General features: G+C 41.9%; 1 protein-coding gene across 5 annotated transcripts in view; it reads left to right on the top strand.

Moving 5' to 3' along the window:
* The window catches only part of STON2 (stonin 2), a 154,725-nt gene extending 134,148 nt beyond the window's left edge, over positions 1-20,577 (top strand). For 4 of the 5 annotated variants that reach the window (XM_029238558.1, XM_029238557.1, XM_029238560.1 and 1 more), the window contains 2 exons: positions 725-2,563; positions 8,414-20,577. In XM_029238558.1, coding sequence (XP_029094391.1) covers positions 725-2,563; positions 8,414-8,784 — 2,210 coding nt within the window. In that variant the 3' untranslated portion in view covers positions 8,785-20,577. The remainder of the gene's footprint in view (positions 1-724; positions 2,564-8,413) is intronic. The other variant, XM_029238559.1, reaches the window with a different exon arrangement.
* Positions 20,578-21,071: the final 494 nt, after the last annotated feature.

Raw genomic sequence — 21,071 nt, 5'->3', positions numbered from 1 at the left:
CCCATTAAGGGTCTATTTACTGTTCATATTATAGCACCTTTACCCTCATCGAATACTAAAACTTTAAAAATCTTCACTGATTTTTGGGGTTTAATTTACGTTTTTCTTATTACTAGTGAGACTGAACATTTTCTACATGGTTATTAGACATTTTTCCTTTCTCTTTCCTGGGTTGTCTGTATATGTCCTTTGCCTGTATTTCAAGATTTTGTATTTTTGTTATTCACTTGTGTAAATTTATTTCATATTAAGGATGTTAACATTGTGTCTTTAATATTTATTTACCACATTTGGGTAAAAATCTCTCCGATTACATTATTTGCAATCATATTATCACTTAGAGCATATGGCTTATTTTGTTCAGTGAGATCAGCTTTATATCATTTTATGTAGGAGGTAGTTTTCAATGTTTAAAATATAAGAATACATACTTTAGAGTCAAGGAAAAAAAATCTATTCCAGAAACTTCGATAAAATAAAGGGAGACTGTATAAGAGTTAAATTGCAAGGGACCTGGGTCCTATCAGTGCTTCTGTATTGACATTTGTATTCTTACTGCTTATTACAAAACTGTGAGAGCTATGCCCAGACGAAACACTTGAGGACAAGTAATGAAATGCTTTGGAATTTACTGGATTCCATATAAAATTCTAGTCATCCCTCATTCCTATACCTCTAGAGGCCCTGAATAGCAGCCCTTCATATGTTCTCCTTTTCCTTTTAGACAATTCTTCCTCTCTTCAGGAAGATGAAGAGGTAGAGATGGAGGCCATCAACTGGCAGGCCAGCAGTCCAGCTATGAACGGACACCCCGCCACTCTAGTGACCTCTGCTCGTTTCCCTAGCTGGGTCACTTTTGATGACAATGAAGTCAGCAGCCCTTTGCCACCAATCACCTCTCCTCTGAAGCCGAAAACACCACCTCTTCCATCTGTGATCCCAGATGTACCTTGTAACTCAACTGGGTCATTTAAGAAGAGGGAACGTCCCAAGAGCACTTTGATGAACTTCTCCAAAGTTCAGAAGCTGGACATTTCCTCCTTAAACCATCCGCCTTCCGTGCCTGAGGCTCCTCTTTGGAGGGCAACCAATCCTTTTCTGAATGAGACTCTACAGGATGTACAACCCTCCCCTATAAACCCTTTCCGCACTTTCTTTGAGGAGCAGGAGAGGCGCTCCCAAGACAATTCCATGTCTGGTACCACAGGCAAAAGCCAAAGAGATTCTCTCATTGTCATCTACAAGGATGCCATCAGTTTTGATGATTCAAGCAAAAACCAGTCACACTGTGATGCTGTTGAAAAACTCAAACGACTCCAACTTGAGGATCCCGATCACTTAGGGAGTACAACACTCCCTGATGATGACCCAATAGCCTGGACTGAACTAGATGACCACCCACCAGGTTCCGCACTGTCCCAGCCCAAGGATGGTTGGCCCATGATGCTTAGGATCCCTGAGAAGAAAAACATCATGTCCTCTAGGCACTGGGGACCCATCTACATCAAACTGACAGACAGTGGGTATCTGCAGCTGTATTATGAGAAGGGCTTAGAAAAGCCATTCCGTGAGTTCAAGCTGGAGATCTGCCATGAGATTTCAGAGCCCCGGCTCCAAAACTATGATGAGAATGGCAGGATCCACAGCTTGCGGATAGACCGCGTCACCTACAAGGAGAAGAAGAAATACCAGCCTAAACCTGCCGTGGCCCACGTGGCCGAGAGGGAACAAGTGATTAAGCTGGGCACCACCAATTACGATGACTTCCTGAGCTTCATCCGTGCAGTTCAGGACCGTCTCATGGACCTGCCGGTGTTGTCAATGGACTTGTGCACAGTTGGCTTGAACTACCTTGAAGAGGAGATTGCAGTGGATGTCCGAGATGAATTCTCTGGCCTTGTGAGCAAAGGAGACAACCAGATTCTCCAGCACCGTGTCTTGACACGGGTCCACATCCTGAGTTTCCTCTCTGGCCTTGCCGAGTGCCGCTTGGGTCTCAATGACGTCCTTGTCAAAGGCAACGAAATCGTTTCCCGGCAAGACATCATGCCCACCACCACCACAAAGTGGATCAAGCTCCACGAGTGCCATTTTCACAGGTGTGTGGATGAGGATGTATTCAACAGCTCACGGGTTATTCTGTTCAACCCTTTGGACGCCTGCCGACTTGAGCTAATGAGGTTCAGGACAGTATTTGCCGAGAAGACCTTGCCATTCACACTCAGGACTGTGGCAAGCATCAGTGGGGCAGAGGTGGAGGTGCAGAGCTGGCTGAGGATGTCATCTGGCTTCTCCTCTAACTGTGATCCTCTCACTCAGGTTCCCTGTGAGAATGTGATGGTTCGCTACCCTGTGCCCAGTGAGTGGGTGAAAAACTTCCGCAGGGAAAGTGTCCTGGGGGAAAAGTCTCTGAAAGCCAAAGTGAACCGGGGGGCAAGTTTTGGCTCAACTAGCTTGTCTGGCTCTGAGCCTGTCATGAGAGTAACTCTGGGAACTGCGAAGTATGAGCATGCCTTCAACTCCATTGTGTGGAGGATAAACCGACTGCCTGACAAAAACTCAGGTAGGCAGAGCTTTCTCTTCTGTGAAAACCGCCACATGGTTGTGAAAGAGCTGGGATCAAAGTTCCACGTTCTCTTGCCCTATGAAGTGCTGGTTTTTGTTATGTGATAGGAATGATGATGGGGAGGGATGGGGGAATGGGGGACCAGAAAAACAAAAATATTTGCACAAAGTACTTAACAAGCATGCATGACCCAGTTCACTCCATCTTTCTACTCTCTTACTATCACAGTTCTTCCATAAAACTACGCATTCTTCTTCTCAGCTGGGCTGCTGAGCAGATTTCCAAGGCAGCTTATGGTTCTGTATTCTTTTCTGACTCATTAAAGTTTTATCTGGTGTTGGAAGCTATCCTTTTCCAGATCCTAGAAGGCTTCTGGGCTTTGAAGAGATGTCTGTTGCCCCAAGTATAGGTAAAAGAGCCAGTTTATGGCCAATCATGTGTACAGTACAGGCCAAGAGTTAGATTTATGATTCCAGTCACCCTGTGCAAGGCCTGTCAATCATAACATCCCAAGTTCAGAGCCAGGATCTGGAGATGGGGAAGGGGCTTCTGATCAGACTGAAGATCCAGCCAGGACATGAAGGTCCAAAAGGACTGAAATCCAAAAGGACAGAAAGTAAGGGAAGGGATGTTTAATTTAAACAAAGGAGACCGTTTACCAGCCCTAGCTGGCCTGCTCACAGCTAGCAGGGGTGCTTCTGTGCTTGAGTGAGCCTGAAGGCAATGACTTTCCTCATGGCTCCAGTGAGATTTGGTGAAATGACAAAACTAAGGAGTAATCAAACCAGCTCTAATAGCTTTGTTTCTTAGAGTAAGTCTGGGTGACCCCAGTGGTAGGCAATAAGCCCATGATCCCGTGACCCTTTAAATCACTTTTCTTCTTGTTTATAATAAACTTCGCCCATCTGTTAAAAAAGTGGGTATTTGGGCCAGAAAAAAAAAAAGAAAAAGAAAAAAGAGAGAGGTTTGGAAAAACTGTTGGTTAAAGTCTTTCTCTTATGCAGATATTCTTTTTTCCATTCTCACCATTAAATCCTAACAGTATGATTGGAGTCTTCATTTCCTGTTCTGAGTGTGGAGTGGCTGTGTTACCCTAAATGTAAAACAGTGTGAAGCCAAGAAGCAATACGATCTGGCCAACTCCCTAGGCAGGCCAGGCAGTGGACACACACCAGGGCTTTCTTGTCAGACACTGGGTATAGCAGTGCAAACTGAAAAGACAATTGGACCTCTGTGTTTGAGGCTGGATTTGCCACCCCCTATTTCTAAACTGACAGAATTTTTAACATAAAGTCTTCCTCTCTGAGCTTGCTTATTCATTTCCCTAAAATCAGCACTGTATTCTCCTGGTGATAGCACTGTGATTTCTGCCTCAGCCATGAGGCCGATGTGAACTGATGGCAGAAAGGAGAAACCCTCAATTCTCCTTTGGCACGGATGCCCTTGAGAAGAGAACTGAGGTAACGGGGAAAATTACTGTTTAACCCGCAAGAGGCTTGACATGAGAAAAGACCTCAGGTTTATGCTTACTGGAATTTTTAGCTCTGCAATTTACTAAGCATGTATTCAGATCACTTCATTATGGAATAATTGGATTTTCGAGCTGGAAAGGACCTTGGGGATAACTTAGTCAAACCTCTCCATTCCACAGATGAGAAAATTAAGGACCGGGAGTGACGTGACTCATCACATCCAGGGGTCTTTTTTTCTCCATACCACAGCTGCCTCTTAGTAGATGACACAAAACAGACACAAACTCAAAGTTACTTCCACTATGAGAACAGAGATTTTCAGTTTTCTCAGTGTGTACACACATACCCCATTTGTTTCAAAGTTCTTTCTCTCAAATATTTAAAAGTACCATGTGAGGGGCTTTATAAGCAGCAAAGACTGACTGGCTTCTTTTAGCAAAAAGAAATAAATTGTTGGAAAGATACAGGTAGCTCACAGAACTGAAGGAAGAAACAGGCTTCAGAAAGGATAGCTCTTGATAGCAGGAACTGTGGATGTCTCCTCAGGCTGCAGCCTTTGGGACAAACCATCACAGGCCATTTTCTGTCCTTGTGCCACTTCCCAAGAGTAAAAGGGAGGACAGGGCATTTTGACTGACATGACCACCAAGATAACATGCAGTGCTGGGGAAGAGTATTTCTCGAAGAGGAAGAAAAAAGAAAAAAAAAAAAAAAGATTGTTACCAGAATAAAAAGGGAGCAGATGCAGGGCATGGAATAAATAGTCCTCAGCAATGACTTTCCTTAATGCTTCCCAGCGGGGTAGTGTTAAGTAGGCTCAAGGCCAAGTAAATGCAGCCTATATACTACATATGTATTTCTAGATTACTGGAACCTTATTTGTCAATGATTTTTAAAATACATAAGGACAGCATAAGGATATTTGGGGATATTTCTCACTTAAACCTACCCCCCACTCAATTACTGCTTTTGCTGTCATGGTTGTGTATTTTTAGACATGAAATCCCCCCAAGAGCTTCTTATTTCTACTTCTGGCCAATGGTATATTTCTGTATCAGTTCAGGAAATTAATAGCACCCTTTTTCTGGAAACTTGAGATGTACAGGATCTGAATTCCAGTCAGAATGCGAGTTCTTACCATTGCTGGTATTCTCTGTGCCCAGCCCCTGCCCTCCCCATCCACTGCTCCATCCATGAAGCCAGAGAATTGACGATGATCTGTTAGTAACTGTCCCTTTTCTGAGCTCTTCTTAGTCTTGAGATAGCTCTGGGAAGGTGCCTTTCATAGGCCATTTTTCATAATCCTCACACCTCTATTTACAGTGAAAGAGGACTGAACCTCTGCACATCTGCTCCCACCTGCAGTGGCCCTGCAACCCTAGCCCCAACAGGTAGGATGGTCAGACTGCAGGGCAGCATGGGCCAGCAGGCTGGCATCCTGGGCTTTGTCGGCACCTCAAGTCTGCAGCCACAGCAGGCTTATCCCAATCAAGCCATCAAAAGGCTAACAAGCTGCCATTGGATTCCAACATGGCTCCCACCAGCAGGGTCCCTCTATCTGTGCTCTCCCAGGACCCCTCCCGTCCTAATCCCAAGAGCTTCCCTTTAATCCTAGAAGGCACCAGAACAAGTTTCTGTGCTTTCCCAGATTGTCTGCCAGGAAACAGAACATTCTGTTCTGCATAGGTAGCTTTCTTTGCTGGAATTCCAGTTCTCATTAGATCAGGTGAAGGGAAAACAATTCTAATATGATTCCCCTTCTATGGAAAATAGAAATCTGAATTTTAATATTAAATTTTCTCAGCTTCATCAAGGAAGATGACATAATGTGAGCTCATTAGTTCATTAACATGAATTAAATTATACTAGCTTTCAAAATTGTACTTCCCTATCTGTCCACTAGCCCTACACATGCATTAGCTGATGCTAGAACTCAAGAGAGAATGTTGCTTTCATAGAATTTTCTGTGAATATGCTTTGGTGGGGTGAGAAGAGGGGGGTCAGTTTTGTGGAAAGTTATGATTTTCAGTGTTCCAACCATGTGTAAATAAGGGTAATTAGATAAAACTGTTGTTCAGGTTGCTATTGAATTAAGAAACTCCTCTAAATACTTTGTAATGATCTAAATCTATAGCAATATATTGAGAGGAGTGTAGGACATAATTTGGAGTCAGTTAGATAATGAGTTTTATTCCCAGTACTACAAGTTAATGGCTGTGTGACCTCAGGCAATTTACTTAAACCTTTCAGAGAAATCTCAAGTTTCCTCTTTTATAAAATAGGGTTATTAACACCTAGCTAATTAAGAATGGAATTAGTAATGTTTTTAAGTGTTTAGCACAGTCTCTGGCCTGTAATAAGTGTTCAGTAAGTGACAGCTATATAATTACATCTGTGGTACACAATTTAAAAAAATTGGATTCATTTTCAAATAATGTAATTTTTACTACTACATATATCTTAAATTCCTTTCCTAAAAAACTGCAATTTTTTCAATTAATTTTCCAAAGTATTACTCTCTAGAAAGACCCATTGAAATATGTTACATTTGTGAAACAGAGCAAAACAAATACTTCACTCTGTTATGTTTTCCTTGGAGAGCGGGTGTGTATGTCCTCAGGCTCCGAGATTAAAAAGTCCTGCCCAGACCAATAAAGGAAATTGGAACTGTTTATTTGGGGAAACTCGGATAAGTAAGGGCTGTTTCAGTTACATAATGAAGTCAGAGTCACATGGTTTATCCACAGTGAGTTACTTTATGGGTTTCTTACAGCTTCCTTTTTCTCCACCCCTGTCACCCTGCAAACCTGTCTTGAGGTTTGAGGACTGTGAGGTTGTGACTCAGACAAATGGGTTAAGAACATCTGGGAGTCAGACTGCTGGGTCCAGTTCTTGGCTCTGCCACTTTCTAGCTATGACCTTGGGCAGTTGACCTTACCTTCCGAAGCCTTAGTTTCCTCATTTGTGCAGCGTAATAATTATGGCCTCAAGGGACTGTTATGAAGAGAGAGAAGTGAGAGAATCTGCATAAAGCACAGTACTTGGCTTAGAGTTATCAACAAACGTTTCCTGTTACATCTGATGAACGAGGACGATGCTGCAGTGGTGATCGTCATAGAACTAAGTTCTCTTTTCCCTCAAATAATCTAATAACAATCCTCAAATGAAAATCAAACCGTAAGTTTGCCTTCCAAATACAGTAGAACTAGCCATAGATTTATAGAGTTAAATAGCAGTAAGGGACGATGCCTGGCATTATCCAGCCCACCCTTTTCCACCACCGCCCAACTCGCCACTTCACACGTGAGGAATTGAGGCCTGGAGAGAACAAAAAGGACTTGGGTGTGGGATCTCTGCACTTAGGAGAGCTGCAGGTCAAACCCAGGTATCCTGACTATTAGTCTGTATTCTCTCCAGCGTTCCACATGCTTCCCTAAAGCATATGTGCTGTTTCTAAGCGCTTTGTCATTTTTATATGCCGTTCACCAAAAAAACATGCCAAAAGCATTTTAAAAAAAATAACAGGGCTTCCCTGGTGGCGCAGCGGTTGAGAGTCCGCCTGCCGATGCAGGGGACACGGGTTCGTGCCCTGGTCCGGGAGGATCCCACATGCCGCGGAGCAGCTGGGCCTGTGAGCCATGGCCGCTGAGCCTGCACGTCCAAAGCCTGTGCTCCGCAACGGGAGAGGCCACAACAGTGAGAGGCCTGCGTACCGAAAAAAAAAAAAGAAAAAAAAATCAAATGCTGGGCTTCCCTGGTGGCGCAGTGGTTGAACGACTCCGCCTGCCGACGCTGGGGACATGGGTTCGTGCCCTGGTCTGGGAAGATCCCACATGCCGCGGAGCGGCTGGGCCCGTGAGCCATGGCTGCTGGGCCTGCGCGTCCAGAGCCTGTGCTCCGCAGCAGGAGAGGCCACAACAGTGGGAGGCCTGCATACCGGAAAAAAAAAAAAAAACATCAAATGCTATTAAGAAAATTCATCTTCCAAAGGAAATTGATGATTTTGCTCCAGGTGGCCATCTTTGATGTTTTAGTAGGTGCTAAGTGCTGATCTCTTTTATTCCTTTCTGCCAATCTACAACCTCTATTTCATAGTATTTATACTGTGTTCACGTAGCACTCTGACCTGAGCAGGCAGAATGCACTCCATTTCTCAGGTCATGGGTTTTATTGCTAGGATACCAGGCTACTGTAGTCAGATAGTGTTATGTCAAAGGGTCTGAAGCACATGCAGTGTGATTTCTGCCGAGGCAGATCCTCTGCTCAGCGTTGGATGCTCTTAAAGACTGCCAGGCCTCCTTTTGTTTGTTATTGAGGCTCTTCCACTTCCTCCCCAAAGAACCTGAACCCTAGATTCTTTGTCTTTCTTTCATAGCTTCTGGTCACCCACACTGTTTCTTCTGCCATCTTGAACTTGGCTCTGACCGGGAAGTGCCTTCCAGATTTGCCAATCACATTAACGTCGAGTTCAGCATGCCTACAACTTCTGCCTCCAAAGCTGCCGTAAGATCCATCTCTGTGGAAGACAAGACCGACGTCAGGAAGTGGGTCAATTATTCTGCACACTACAGCTACAAGGTAGCCTCAGGAGGCATCTGGCTCATGTTTCCAAGTCTGTCTGTGCACCCCCATGCCCTCCCCCTTCTCATTCCTTTTAGCAGTGCCTGCCCAGGGTGCAGGGTATTCTCCTACCACCTTGCAGGCGGTTTACCATGCATAGCTGTGGTTGAGTCTGCTCTGAGTTAAATGAATAATCTCTCTAGCAGGCAAGAGAAAGGTCGGAAAGAGAAGTACAGGCTGATGAAGGAGGAGTATATAATGTCTTTCAGTCATCATGAACAACAACAGAGTAATGGGGTAATGGGATTATTATTACTCATTTGTCATATAATTTATGTGCAGGGGAGTGAGTTTGGAAGTGGAGAGAGGGTCAGGAAAATGCTAACCCAAAGCATATATTTCAGCTACAGGTGTTGATGAAGTGGATCTGAATGAAGTTTACATAGTGAAGTATGACACAATGTATGACAGTATGTCATAGTGAAGTATGACATATACCAAGTCATACAACCTGGTCACTGGGCCATAACTGGACAAACTCAAAAGCCAGGCAAGCTTCTATAATAGTAACAGGATCAGGGCTGTGAAGGAGGAAATGAAGTTGGAGATTTCCGACACAAACAGTGATTGTATCCTGAGTAGTTAGAAATTCAATAGGAGATTATATGCCAAAGACGGAAAACAGGGGGTTACTGAAGAAGGATTTGGCAAAGTGGTTTAATAATTTTCTATTCGTAATAACATCCTTAGATTTATATGATCATTTAATTGTTCTTTAAATATTTCCTTACTTGTGTGATTTAAAACATTAAACTACCAAAAAGAACAAATACTCCATCTTGTGGCCAGGAAAAAACCCAGCACTTTCCTCAAACATGACCCTAGTCAACTGTTCTGTCTTGAATTGTTTCCCTCATCATAAATATCCAAGTGGTATTGAGAAGAGCGGCTTTAATTATGAAACTCCTTCAGCTCAAAGGATTCCCTGCCTGATTTATCAAAGGCTTCAGATGAGGTATATCACTCTCAAGGCAAGATTAATTTATTAATCTCTTTACAGTTATAGCTACAGTATTTTCCAAAAGATATAGGCAGAACCGTAAACACTACAATACTTATCCATTTGGAGACTTTTTAAAGGGATAAAATAACAGAGAGTGTAAAGAGCCAGCTGCAAAGGAATTCATTCATTTGATAAACCTTTGTGATTGCCTGCTGTATGCCCATATTATAGGGGTACAATAGTGAACAAGGGCCTGCCCTGTCCTACGAAGTCTGTGGTGTAGCGGGTACAGGGTGTAGTGGGAATATACACAGAGGAGCACCTGACTCTACCTGGTGAGTCAAGAATAGCTTCACAGAAGAGGTGACCTTTGAGTAGCTGTGTAAGGCAAAGAATAAGAATTTTCCAGGTGGACTGAGAGGGAGAGGAAATCCAGACCAAGCAAAGGGCATGTGCAAAGACAGAGCCATAATATACACATGGCCAGTAGCTTGGTGTGACTAAAGCCCAGAACATTAACCAAATTACAAGGACTCTCAAAGAACCTAGTGAGCTTTTCTCTTTTGGTTTATTTATTTGTTGGGATGTTTTCCTGATATTTCTTCCGATATTTCTCTCCAACTTCTATTCTTGACAGGTGGAAATTGAGCAAAAAAAGAGTTTGAAGCCAGACTTTGAAGGAGATGAAATGGAAAATCCCAAGGAGTGTGGGGTCCAGTGATGAAGCCCTACTGCAGGGGGCCCTGACCTAAGCATCACGACAGGATGTCTTCCTGAATAGCTGAAGTTCAAGGCACTGCCTACCATGGCTACTCCACGTTGGGAACAGTGTATTGGACCTCCCTGTTTGTAGTTACCTGTATTCTAACAGGAAGCCCTAAGGTGCTTGCTTTGGAGAGGCTCTGATCATGCCTGAAGCACCTGCATCACCTGACTTTTTGGAGCTTACTGTATAATTAAGCCTCCTCTCCACTCTGCTTATCTCACAGCACTTGGGTATGGTTTGTGACTGATAAAGTCAGGAAAAGAAACTCCCAACATCACTGTTGGCGTGATTTCCTTCCGATGTTCATCTGTCACTTACATCAGTTTCTGGAAAACAATCTTGAGAAGTTAATTAACTAAGACTCCATCCCTGTCACTCCCCTTAGAAAAAGTTGAGAAAAGGTACAAAACCGGTTTCCTCTTTGGGTCTGCTAGACCTTTCATAGGTGTCTCCATTCTTCAAATGTTAACACTGTGCAACAGAAGTTTTTGAGATGCTTCCCTCCTGGTTCTAGATAGTGTTGACTGAAACACTTTTTCCATCTTTCTAAGGCATCAGTCCCAGGGTTCATCACCCTGAGTCACAGTAGACAATGGAAAAAAGGCACAAGAGGACACTTCTAAATTCTGTGAGTAGCCCCACATTCTGCAAAGAGTGGCTATTGATGGGAAAGCAAAATTGAGCTTACTTTTCTTCATTCTGGGGAAAAAGAACATTCATTGTAAGATTATCTTCAATTCAGGAGACAGCTTAAATCTCAGTGAATTTCCAAATTCACACTGAAAAGTATAGGCCATTTTTGTATCTCAGGCATCTGTCAGGGGCATTTGGGAACTCTTTTTATACCTCATAGCCAATAGACAGCTGCGTGTCTCTTTAACTCAAACTTTACAGGAAATATAAGTTGAAAAGATCATTTTAAAAGCCGTTTCAAAACTGAGCTTGTATGAGCTTTTCCTAAAAATTCAGAGTTTGATAATCACAGTATTGTAATAGATCTAAAAGGCAGAAGACTCTAGGGTAGAGATGAGGGAAAGCCATATTTTTCTAATGTTGGGAACACTAAATCCTGATTCCAAGAATCTAGGACACTCAATATTCTTTCTCTTCATCTGTTCCAGCTCACATTCTGTACCTCTGCATCCCAAAGAGGATACGAGCTCAACAATTTAAAGGCAGCTTTAACCTGCCTTCCTGTTTCTCCCATGAAGAATAGAGTAAGGGTTATCTGATTTGTAGATGACATAGAAATAGACATATAACTTAGTCTGTTGACTGGCAGATTCGGGATTAGTTCATTCCATGAATATTCACTGAATTCTATGTATTGACATTAGGATATAGAAATCATTGTAATTTTTTGAAATACCTGAACATAAGACTGAAACTAAAAGGATGAAATTAAATAGGCATTAATGAGAAACTCTATATTCTGAGTTTCTTAAATGCAGCCCACTAAGTACAAAATGGGGTACCTATGTGTGTACGGATGTGTGTGTTTAACTGTGTGTGTTAATGGGAAGGGTGTTGGAAAGTCCTGGTTTCACAGCAGTTTTTGTATAAAATTTTTCTTGGGGAGATGAGTTCAGTTTTGAATCAGGAGTATATCATAGCTATTCACAGAACTAATGCATTCAGCCTGTGGTAACAGAAGTCTAGGGAGTCCTGCATGCTGCACTGGTCAGTCCACATCTGGATGAAGGGCTGGGTTCAATTCTGGGAACCACATTTTAAGAGAGATGTTAATAAATTGATTGTGTCCAGTCAGGTGGCCAGGGTTGTGGAGAGTGTGATTATACATGGAATAGGGGAATACTTCCTCTGAAGAACAGAAGGTATAGCTGGAAAGGGAAAAAGAGGGAATGATACAGTAGCTGCCTTGAAATCTCTGTTGAGCTATAAAAGGGGAGAGGAACGGGACTTTTCCTGTGTTGCTTCAAAGGGCAAAAAGAGGAGCTTTATAGATGACAGATGTTTGCTTCAATATAAGAAAGAACTTTGTAATGAGTTGTTCTAAAGAGGAATGGACTCAAACAGTAAAACTTCCCGTTGCTGCAAATGCCCAAAGGCTAAAATAACCCATCCTAAATGCTATGAAAGGGACTCTTAGATTGGATTTGGGCTAGATTCTTAACAAGATCCCTTCTACATATAGGTTTCATTTCAACAGTATTAGGACTCTGTTTTTAGTTTGATAAGTGGTTTTTCATGCTCTTTGAAAGTCCCCTAGAGGTCTTTGTCAACTGAGGACTTTGTCAGTGGAGTCCCCTAGAGGTCTTTGTCAACTGAGGACTCCAAGGCCTAGCCCTTCCCCTGTTGTGCTAAAAGCACATGAGATTCCTTATAAAAACATTGAAATGGGTTGAAGAGTTGGCAAGGTGAAGGTCATTCTACCACCTTCTTTACCCAAGGTTAGCACCTGTGCACCCTCTCAAGATCTGTGCTTCACCTGCTAGCATCACATGTGTATCGGTGGTTGGACCCTTTTTTCCTGTTGGTTAATTCTCATTGCCTTTGTACTTTCACCTGGACATTTTTTTTTTTAAACCAAGGGATGGGGAAATCCCTTCCATGCTATCTACATTCAGCAATCATTATCATTCATTTTTAAAAACCTACCACCTTGATTTCATCAGATTTGTTTTCCCTCTACTGTTTTTTGGAAGTTGATTATGGGTAGCATTTAGGGGGGTGGGAAATATAATACTGTATATTTTTAGATGTAGTTTTGTTAATAGCCTACATAGAAAACACTGTTGGGCAAATACCTTTTTGATATGCAGATGCTAAGTTTGCCACCCTGGACATGGATTTTGTGTGTGTGGCCACAAATAATCCTTGTCTATGTTATCAGTAATGTGAAAATATTAGAAGTGAGTTCATTTTACCAATACATAGTCTTACTATTACTATTAGAATATAAATTAGATGTCCCATGATATTAAGAGCTGTGCTTTTTTTTTTGAGACTGGTGACTTCCTTTTTTGACTTTATAGTAAAGGAGGATGAGAGATGTACTCATGATATATCAAACGAGACTATGAGGTACTTTGTGGGTGCACCATTAAACTCCCTTTGCCACTCTTGTAAATATACTAGTTATGCCTTATCAAAATTGTGTTATTTTACTTATATGAAATATAATCTGGACAGTTTTTTTTTTCTCTTCTATTTTCTTCTCCCCGCCACCCCCCACCCCATGCAACCCTCCTGCATTATTGGCAGGGCTCATAACCCTTGAGAACATTTTTTTTCTTTTTGGCTGTGCTGCACGGCTTGCGGGATCTCAGTTTTCTGATGAGGGATTGAATCCAGGCGACTGCATTGAAAGCGCCGAGTTCTAACCACTGGACTGCCAGGGAATTCCCAAGAACATTCTTTTAATGTAAAATATTTCTTATTTGAAATTAGAGCAATTTCCTTTCAAATCCTGTAGATGAGGGCAGGAGCTTATTTCCCTAGAAATTCATATTCCCAAGAAATGTGATCCATGGAGGCAAGAAATGGCTCTTATTCTTTGTTTCTAGTACCTACCACCAAGTTAGTTTGGAATATAATAAGTTTCAGCTACCTTAAATCCTGTGCTGATAGGACAAACAGATATTAATGAAAGAAAGGAAAATTACTTAGGTATTCAATAAATGTTTGCTGAATGCATACTGACGCTTAGACTCTAAGGCTACCTAACCCTTACTTATCATCAAACACATTAAAGCACACAAGCATGCTTCTATTTCCTGGAGAACTTAAATAATTTTTCTTTCCTTGCCTCCACTGTCAACTAGTGATAACTGTCAGCACTTAAGCACTTAATGTGCATCTGAACTTAAACTACAGTATATCTTATTCATATTGAAAAACATTTTTATGCCCAAAGATAACAGTAGCACAGATGCTGTCACAGTCCAGATTATTGATTCAGTTTTGTTCTTGCAAGTCAGACAGCTCTGTGAGCCTAAGCCTTGACCATTCGAATGGTGAGAGGGAGAAGAAAGCATTTAATAGAGTACATGGACAGTCTTGGTGTGCTAGGTCTTTGTTTTCCCCAACATTAACCACTGACCAATGTTACTGCGCATTTATTTTGTCACCATAGTAAGAAAGATGGAGGCCTGGGGTAGTAAGGCTGAAACGTGTGAAGTGACATCATGATTTCAGAGCTGCTTTAAATCTCATAATAAGTTTCGTGGTGGGAAAACAGAGAATGATCTGAAATTTCTCTTAAAAACCTTTGAAATATTAAGTTGATTTGACTAGGAAGCACTGCCATTTAGCGTACTTTAAAAATTTTTCCCAGGTGGGAATGGTAACTTTAACTCTTCTACGAATGATGATTATAAGTTAATTCTAGCATATCTAGAGTTTAGGTCATGTTAAGAATGCAACAGGAAATTCAAACAAAACTGACCAAAAAGCTAAATCCACAAAAAATATTATCTAGTAAAGGAATTATCTCTTAACATTTCACTAACAAGTGTCATTCAAAACATGACAGCTCTTATATAAAATTAGTCATAGCATTTTCACCAACTTCTAAACATATTGTCATTACCAATGTCTAAGTGCCAATTCCCTACAAGTCACCATCTCTTTACCATTTAATTATGTTCTTTTTAAATGAAACTTGCTTTGGATATTGTGACTCATATTTATGTATTTAAAGAATTAAAAGTGAAAGAGACATAAATGTAGAAAATAAATGTGTGTGTCAGTAGTATTTTCCCATGTATTAACTAAGGTAGGAATATGGAATTTTTACATTTCTTATACTGTGCCTTAGCAAACCTGATTTAGAGTCTAGTCCTTTTAACAATTGGGGAAAAAAAAAAAAGTATCTCTGAATTTGCAATTCCAGGCCTGTAAAGGCAGAAGCTATCCATAGCAATGTGTTTGGTAGTGCCTGGAGAGAGGCAAATAATAACTGCATGTAATGAAAAGCTATAAAAGAACAGAATCAAAAAACAGAATGGCAATATGAAAAAATATAGAGAAATGACAAATACAGCACTGGCCACCAAACCTCAAAATACTTGAACTAGGGGCTTCCCTGGTGGCGCAGCGGTTGAGAGTCCGCCTGCCTATGCAGGGGACACGGGTTCTTGCCCCGGTCCGGGAAGATCCCACTTGCCGCGGAGCAGCTGGGCCCGTGAGCCATGGCTGCTGAGCCTGCGCGTCCGGAGCCTGTGCTCCGCAACGGGAGGGGCCGCGACAGTGAGAGGCCTGCGTACCGCAAATAAATAAATAAATAAAAATACCTGAACTAGAGGCCATCCCTTAAATGTAAGGAGCTCCAGGAATAATAAAAGATTGCCTAGCAGGGATAAACAACAGAATTAATTCAGTTCAATAAGTATTTGGTCAAGGTGCTGTCCCAGTAACCAGCTTCCCTAAAGGGAGCTAAGGCCAAACACAAGGACACGGAGGACTGTTGATGTAAAGACATTGGTGGGCGTGCCCTTTATCAAGGGAGAATTGGGGTTTCTCTGAATCTTTAAAGGACACAGTCATGAAGACAATCATCATGTTAAGTCACTTGCAATTTTCCCAGTTGGGCTTCAGAAACCTCAGCTAAAAAAGTGAGGATGCTGGACTGACTGTTCCCTCAGATCCTTTCCAGCTCCAGTGTTACGGATTATTTTACAAACTGTCTTTGGTGCCACTGTCAGTGATACTTCATGTCAATAGGACTCTTCATATAATCTTAAGAACCAAGAAGTTTAAAATTTGAATACTGGGAAAAGCAGCTGGCCCATCTTTTCTCTTTTAATGTCTCTATCCTTTACCATCTGCCCAGACAACCCTGCAGTCCTCTATTTTGTAGTTGCCTTCAAAACACAGATAAACATGGAGGATCAAAAGGACAGTGAAGATCAGTTGGAACACTGCTCTGGAAGTTCCTCTGGCATCACCCAGCACAACAGTGGTGTGAAGGTGAAGAGGAACTGATAGGATTTGGGTACTACCTGAAGTAGAAGTCGGTCTAACCCTCCAAGGGGCTATGTCGGGATGATCAACAATTTACAGATATATCCTTTTATACAAAAGACTGCAGAAATCGAGGGAGGAAAACAAACTTAGTAAACATTCTGGGACTATCTGTAACACAGTTATGGCAAAAGGAGATGAAAGGGTCGGTCCTCCCTATCCTCACAGTCTCTTAGTAACATGAAAATGTAATTATTTTTTTTAAATGTGTACAAGCTACAAAATAGCATCTCTTTTGTGGTATGTGTTAGTTTGATTCTAGGTTCCTATACTAGGAGTTGCTCAAATATAATGGCTCAATTCCAGCCGGACAAAGTAAAGGAATTTTAGCATCCTCTTCCTGTTCAGTCCCACCTTCTGCCTCAGATCAAACCCTCAGTGCTGGCTGTGGACACCATCTAGCTGCACTGTGACTGAAGCCTTAAGCACCGCTGTCTGGCCTCTGTGTGCTTCAGGGTCAGCACCCACACGTGGTTTCCAATGGGAGCGGTTCTGGGAAAGCAGATGTGCAATCAGATCCTGACAGCAACCTGTCGGACCAAAGCATCTAAGGGTTTTGAAGTACTGGGGTGATAGAGGGAAGAATATGAACTCCTCTGACCCTAAGTCAGCATGCATTTAACCTTTGTGTCAGTCAACCTGCCAACAGAACCTGGAGAAAGTTTACCATATTCAAGAAATGAAACAGAATCAATCAGTGTTTTAAGCCAGGGAGCGCTAAAAGAGCACCCCCTCCTCACTCTCCATTTTTGTAACGCTCATAGAGCATTTCAATGTGTCAGGATGGAGGGACCCAAGATCCAGTGAATGATTCAGCTGATCCAAGGCTTGGCTTTTCCTTCCTTCATCATCTATCCTCATTCAATGTAACTTCTTGTACTATGTGATTTATTTTATGTTAAAAACAGCTTACTTAAAAAAAATGTGCCTATGTAATAAAGTCTACACACTGGCTAACTCTATAGAGGTGAGGTTTTGTTTTTAATTGTTCTGCTGATTATCATCTGTAATACCCTTTTTGAGCTAGGAAAAAGAGCTGTTAATAAAAAATTTAAACAATATCTGTCACTATGCAAGATTTAATGAGGTCAAGCATAATAAAAAATATTTATTATTAAAAAGATTCATCACCCTGTTAATATAGTTAGTGATCATAAGCTGACAAGTTAACAAGTGACCTGTATCCTAGTTAAGTTTATCATGAATATACTTCAGTCAATTCAAGATATATTTATTGCATTGATATTTTGGGTCTAATTCTGTGAGAAAACAAACAGTTCCTAAGGTGGTTTGTTTTTGGCAGTAAGTACATATACATATAAGTAAGTTAGAAATGTAACAGAGCACATAATCAATAACAGTATTTGCATTATGTTCTTGGCATACTGTCAGCACTCAACAAATAACTGTTCAACTGATTGGTGAATCCAAGAGACCAATGTCAACATACACAGAAAAAAAATCAATATGGACTAGAATACTTGGGAGATTTTCACAAGAAAGATGGTTTTTCAGTGAGATCTGGAGGTGGGGGTAAAATTTAGCTCAGTGGCAAGAGGAAGGGAGTTTAGGGTTGGGAAGAGGCAGGTGTAAAAGTGGTTGGATTAGCAGGTGAGCCTGACCTGGGTGAGGGGTTCATGCACATCAACAGGTAAGAATGACAGTGAGGCCATGCTGTGGAAGAGCTGGCCTCCAGGTTGAGCGTGGACTCAATCTAATAAAGGCTATGAAGCCACTTCAGAATCTGGGCAATAGAGCATTATTCTAGAAAGACTAATCTGTCTACAATGTGCAGGGTATTTTGGTCTAGGGAAAGGATTAAACGCAAGGAAAACAAAGGTTTTTTGGAGTAAAGAAGAAAGAAACAGAGCTTTGTGTTTTGTTTAGTTCAGACAGACCATAGACATTGCAAAGTACAGTTATCTACAAGGGGATAACTCAGGCCAGTTCAGTGGCCCCCTGCCATTGAGAGAACTCTATCCTGAACACACAGAATTTTATAGCCTATTTGGTACAAAATTACCTGATACTAGTAACTTATCAGGTGCACAATAGTGTTAAAAGCCAAACAAGAGCATAAAATTTTCTTAAGTTGTGGATTCTGAAGAATATTCTACTCCTTCCCCCTATTCTTCCATCCCTATCTGCCCAGAGTCCTCTTGAACAAGTTTTGAGACTTAATTGTCTAGGTCCCACATTATCACAAGGTTTTAGCCTCTAAGGTCCCCCTTTCCTTTTAATATCCAAGTGGAATAACTACTCAAGTAACTGTTTGAAGCTAAGTATGCTCCCTAATGTTCCTCAGGATTTGGGGGAGGGGGAGTTGAGAATGAGGGGAAGTGAGGATGAGGATTGAAATGTCCTCAGTGTCATTTGTCAGCTCTTATTCTAAACTCCCAACCCAGCTCCTCTCTGATCACCTCCGACTGCCTCCTCTGTATTTCTCCACACTGGGCAGCTTTCTGTATTCCCAAAGCATAATAATATGACCTAACACTTAGGTAGTGCTTATACTCTGGTGCAGCGACCTGTAGTAAGTATTTTAGATGCATTATCTTATTTAATGAAGGCAGCCCCCCCCCCTCCATTCTGCAAGGCACTAATAACTCAAGGCTGGTGGTACAACCAATGTTTACTGAAGGTTAGCAATCAATGGTGAGTATTTACAGCACAAAACAGGAAAAGAACTTAAAACTGAATATCAGGTATCCCTGTTTTTAAATTTCATTACCCATACCCCAAGAGGAAGTCCTTCTTAAACATCTTTCTTGCTCACCTCTAGCCTGAGTAAATGGAACCAATCCCTCAAGTCCCCAAACGACTGTCTCACTGCCAAGGGAAAACTCAAAACTCTTCTTAAAAATCCCATCTTAAATGAGAATTAAGTTCTAAAGTTCAACACTCTTGAAAATCACTTAAATTGTCTATAAAATAAAGCAGACTACAGTGTCAGTCTTCTTTAATGAAAGTCGCTCTATGACCCTCAATTAACTTTTCAATTTCTTCATTGAGGATACCAACAGGAGTCATCACCACCAAAAATGCCGGCCACCTGAACAATGCCTTCCAGTGCATGGTCAATGTGGGGAAGTCATAAAAATGAGTCGCACAATTATTCCCTGAGTTTTACCAACATGAATTGACTGTTTCAGTCTTGACAGCATCTTTTATCTGCCTCACAGACCCACTGAGTGGAATGGCAGACCAAATAACTTGAATAGAAGTATAATGTCTCCATTGTACTTCACTTTATTATGCAAAGCAATTTTCAGTTCCACTCTATCACATCCTGTTATGGACCCACTGAAGTATCTTTCCAAATTGAAGAGAATTATATCTTAGCTCTCCAGAAAAGAACTTACAAAAACTCACAATTTTTCTCTAGTGGGGTCAAAATTACAGATAATATTTTTCAAAAGGAGTTAAAATCAAAATACATGTACTTCCCTCCTCAGCACAGTCTAGGTCAACAGAAAAGAACAGGATAAAATCTATTCTCCACCTGTCAAGAGCACACCCCAGGGGTCAAGACTTTTCTCTCATCGCCCTCTTGCTCTCCTCCCCTCTCTTCTTTTCACTAATAGGCATAAAGTCCTGACAGCCTAGCCTAATCTGGTGGCAGTGGCACAGAAAGGGACATACCTCAGAGACTGGGACAGTCTCCAGTTATTTCTTCCCGTATCGAACTCTTTTGAACAAACCCCTGTTGTACATCTCTTCTACTGCCTTTATCACTTGTGTGCTGCCTTTTAATGTTTTATATTTATTAGGTTTATCCTCCTCATTAAAAAGCAATAGAGGGCTTCCCTGGTGGCGCAGTGGTTGAGAGTCCACCCGCCGATGCAGGGGACATGGGTTTGTGCCCCGGTCTGGGAAGATCCCACATGCCGCGGAGCGGCAGGGCCCGTGAGCCATGGCCGTTGAGCCTGCGTGTCCGGAGCCTGCGCGTCCAAAGCCTGCGCGTCTGGAGCCTGTGCTCCGCAGTGGGAGAGGCCACAACAGTGAGAGGCCCGCGTACCGCAAAAAAAAAAAAAAGCAATAGAGAACTGGCTTTCTCAGCATGTGGCCAAAAGGCACCAAAAGCAATAAGACAGTCTCTTCAATAAGTGGTGCTGGGAAAACTGGACAGCTAGCTACATGTAAAACAATGAAATTAGAACACTCCCTAACACCATACACAAAAAGAAGCTCAAAATGGATTAAAGACCTAAATGTAAGACCAGAGGCTATAAAATTCTTAGAGGAAAACATAGGAAGAACACATTTTGACATAAATCACAGCAAGATCTTTTTTGATTCACCTTCTAGAGTAATGGAAATAAAAACAAAAATAGGACTTCCCTGGTGGCGCAGTGGTTGACAGTCCACCTGCTGATGCAGGGGACATGGGTTCGTGCCCCAGTCCGGGAGGATTCCACATGCCGCAGAGCGGCTGGGCCTGTGAGCCATGGCCGCTGAGCCTGCGCGTCCGGAGCCTGTGGTCTGCAACGGGAGAGGCCACAACAGTGAGAGGCCCGCGTACTGCAAAAAAACAAAACAACAACAACAAAAAAACAAAAATAAACAGATGGAACCTAACAAAACAAAAGCTTTTGCAAACCAAAGGAAACCACAAATAAGATGAAAAGACAACCCTCAGAATGGGAGAAAATATTTTCAAATGGAACAACTGACAAAGGATTAATCTCCAAAATATACAAGCAGCTCATGCAGCTCAAT

The sequence above is a fragment of the Monodon monoceros genome, unplaced genomic scaffold (assembly GCF_005190385.1).
Source record: "Monodon monoceros isolate NGI ecotype Baffin Bay Population unplaced genomic scaffold, NGI_Narwhal_1 Super_Scaffold_21, whole genome shotgun sequence".
NCBI classification, from domain to species: Eukaryota; Metazoa; Chordata; class Mammalia; order Artiodactyla; family Monodontidae; genus Monodon; species Monodon monoceros.
Note: the sequence above shows the minus strand (reverse complement) of the source record. Positions and strands in the feature narration are given on the sequence as shown.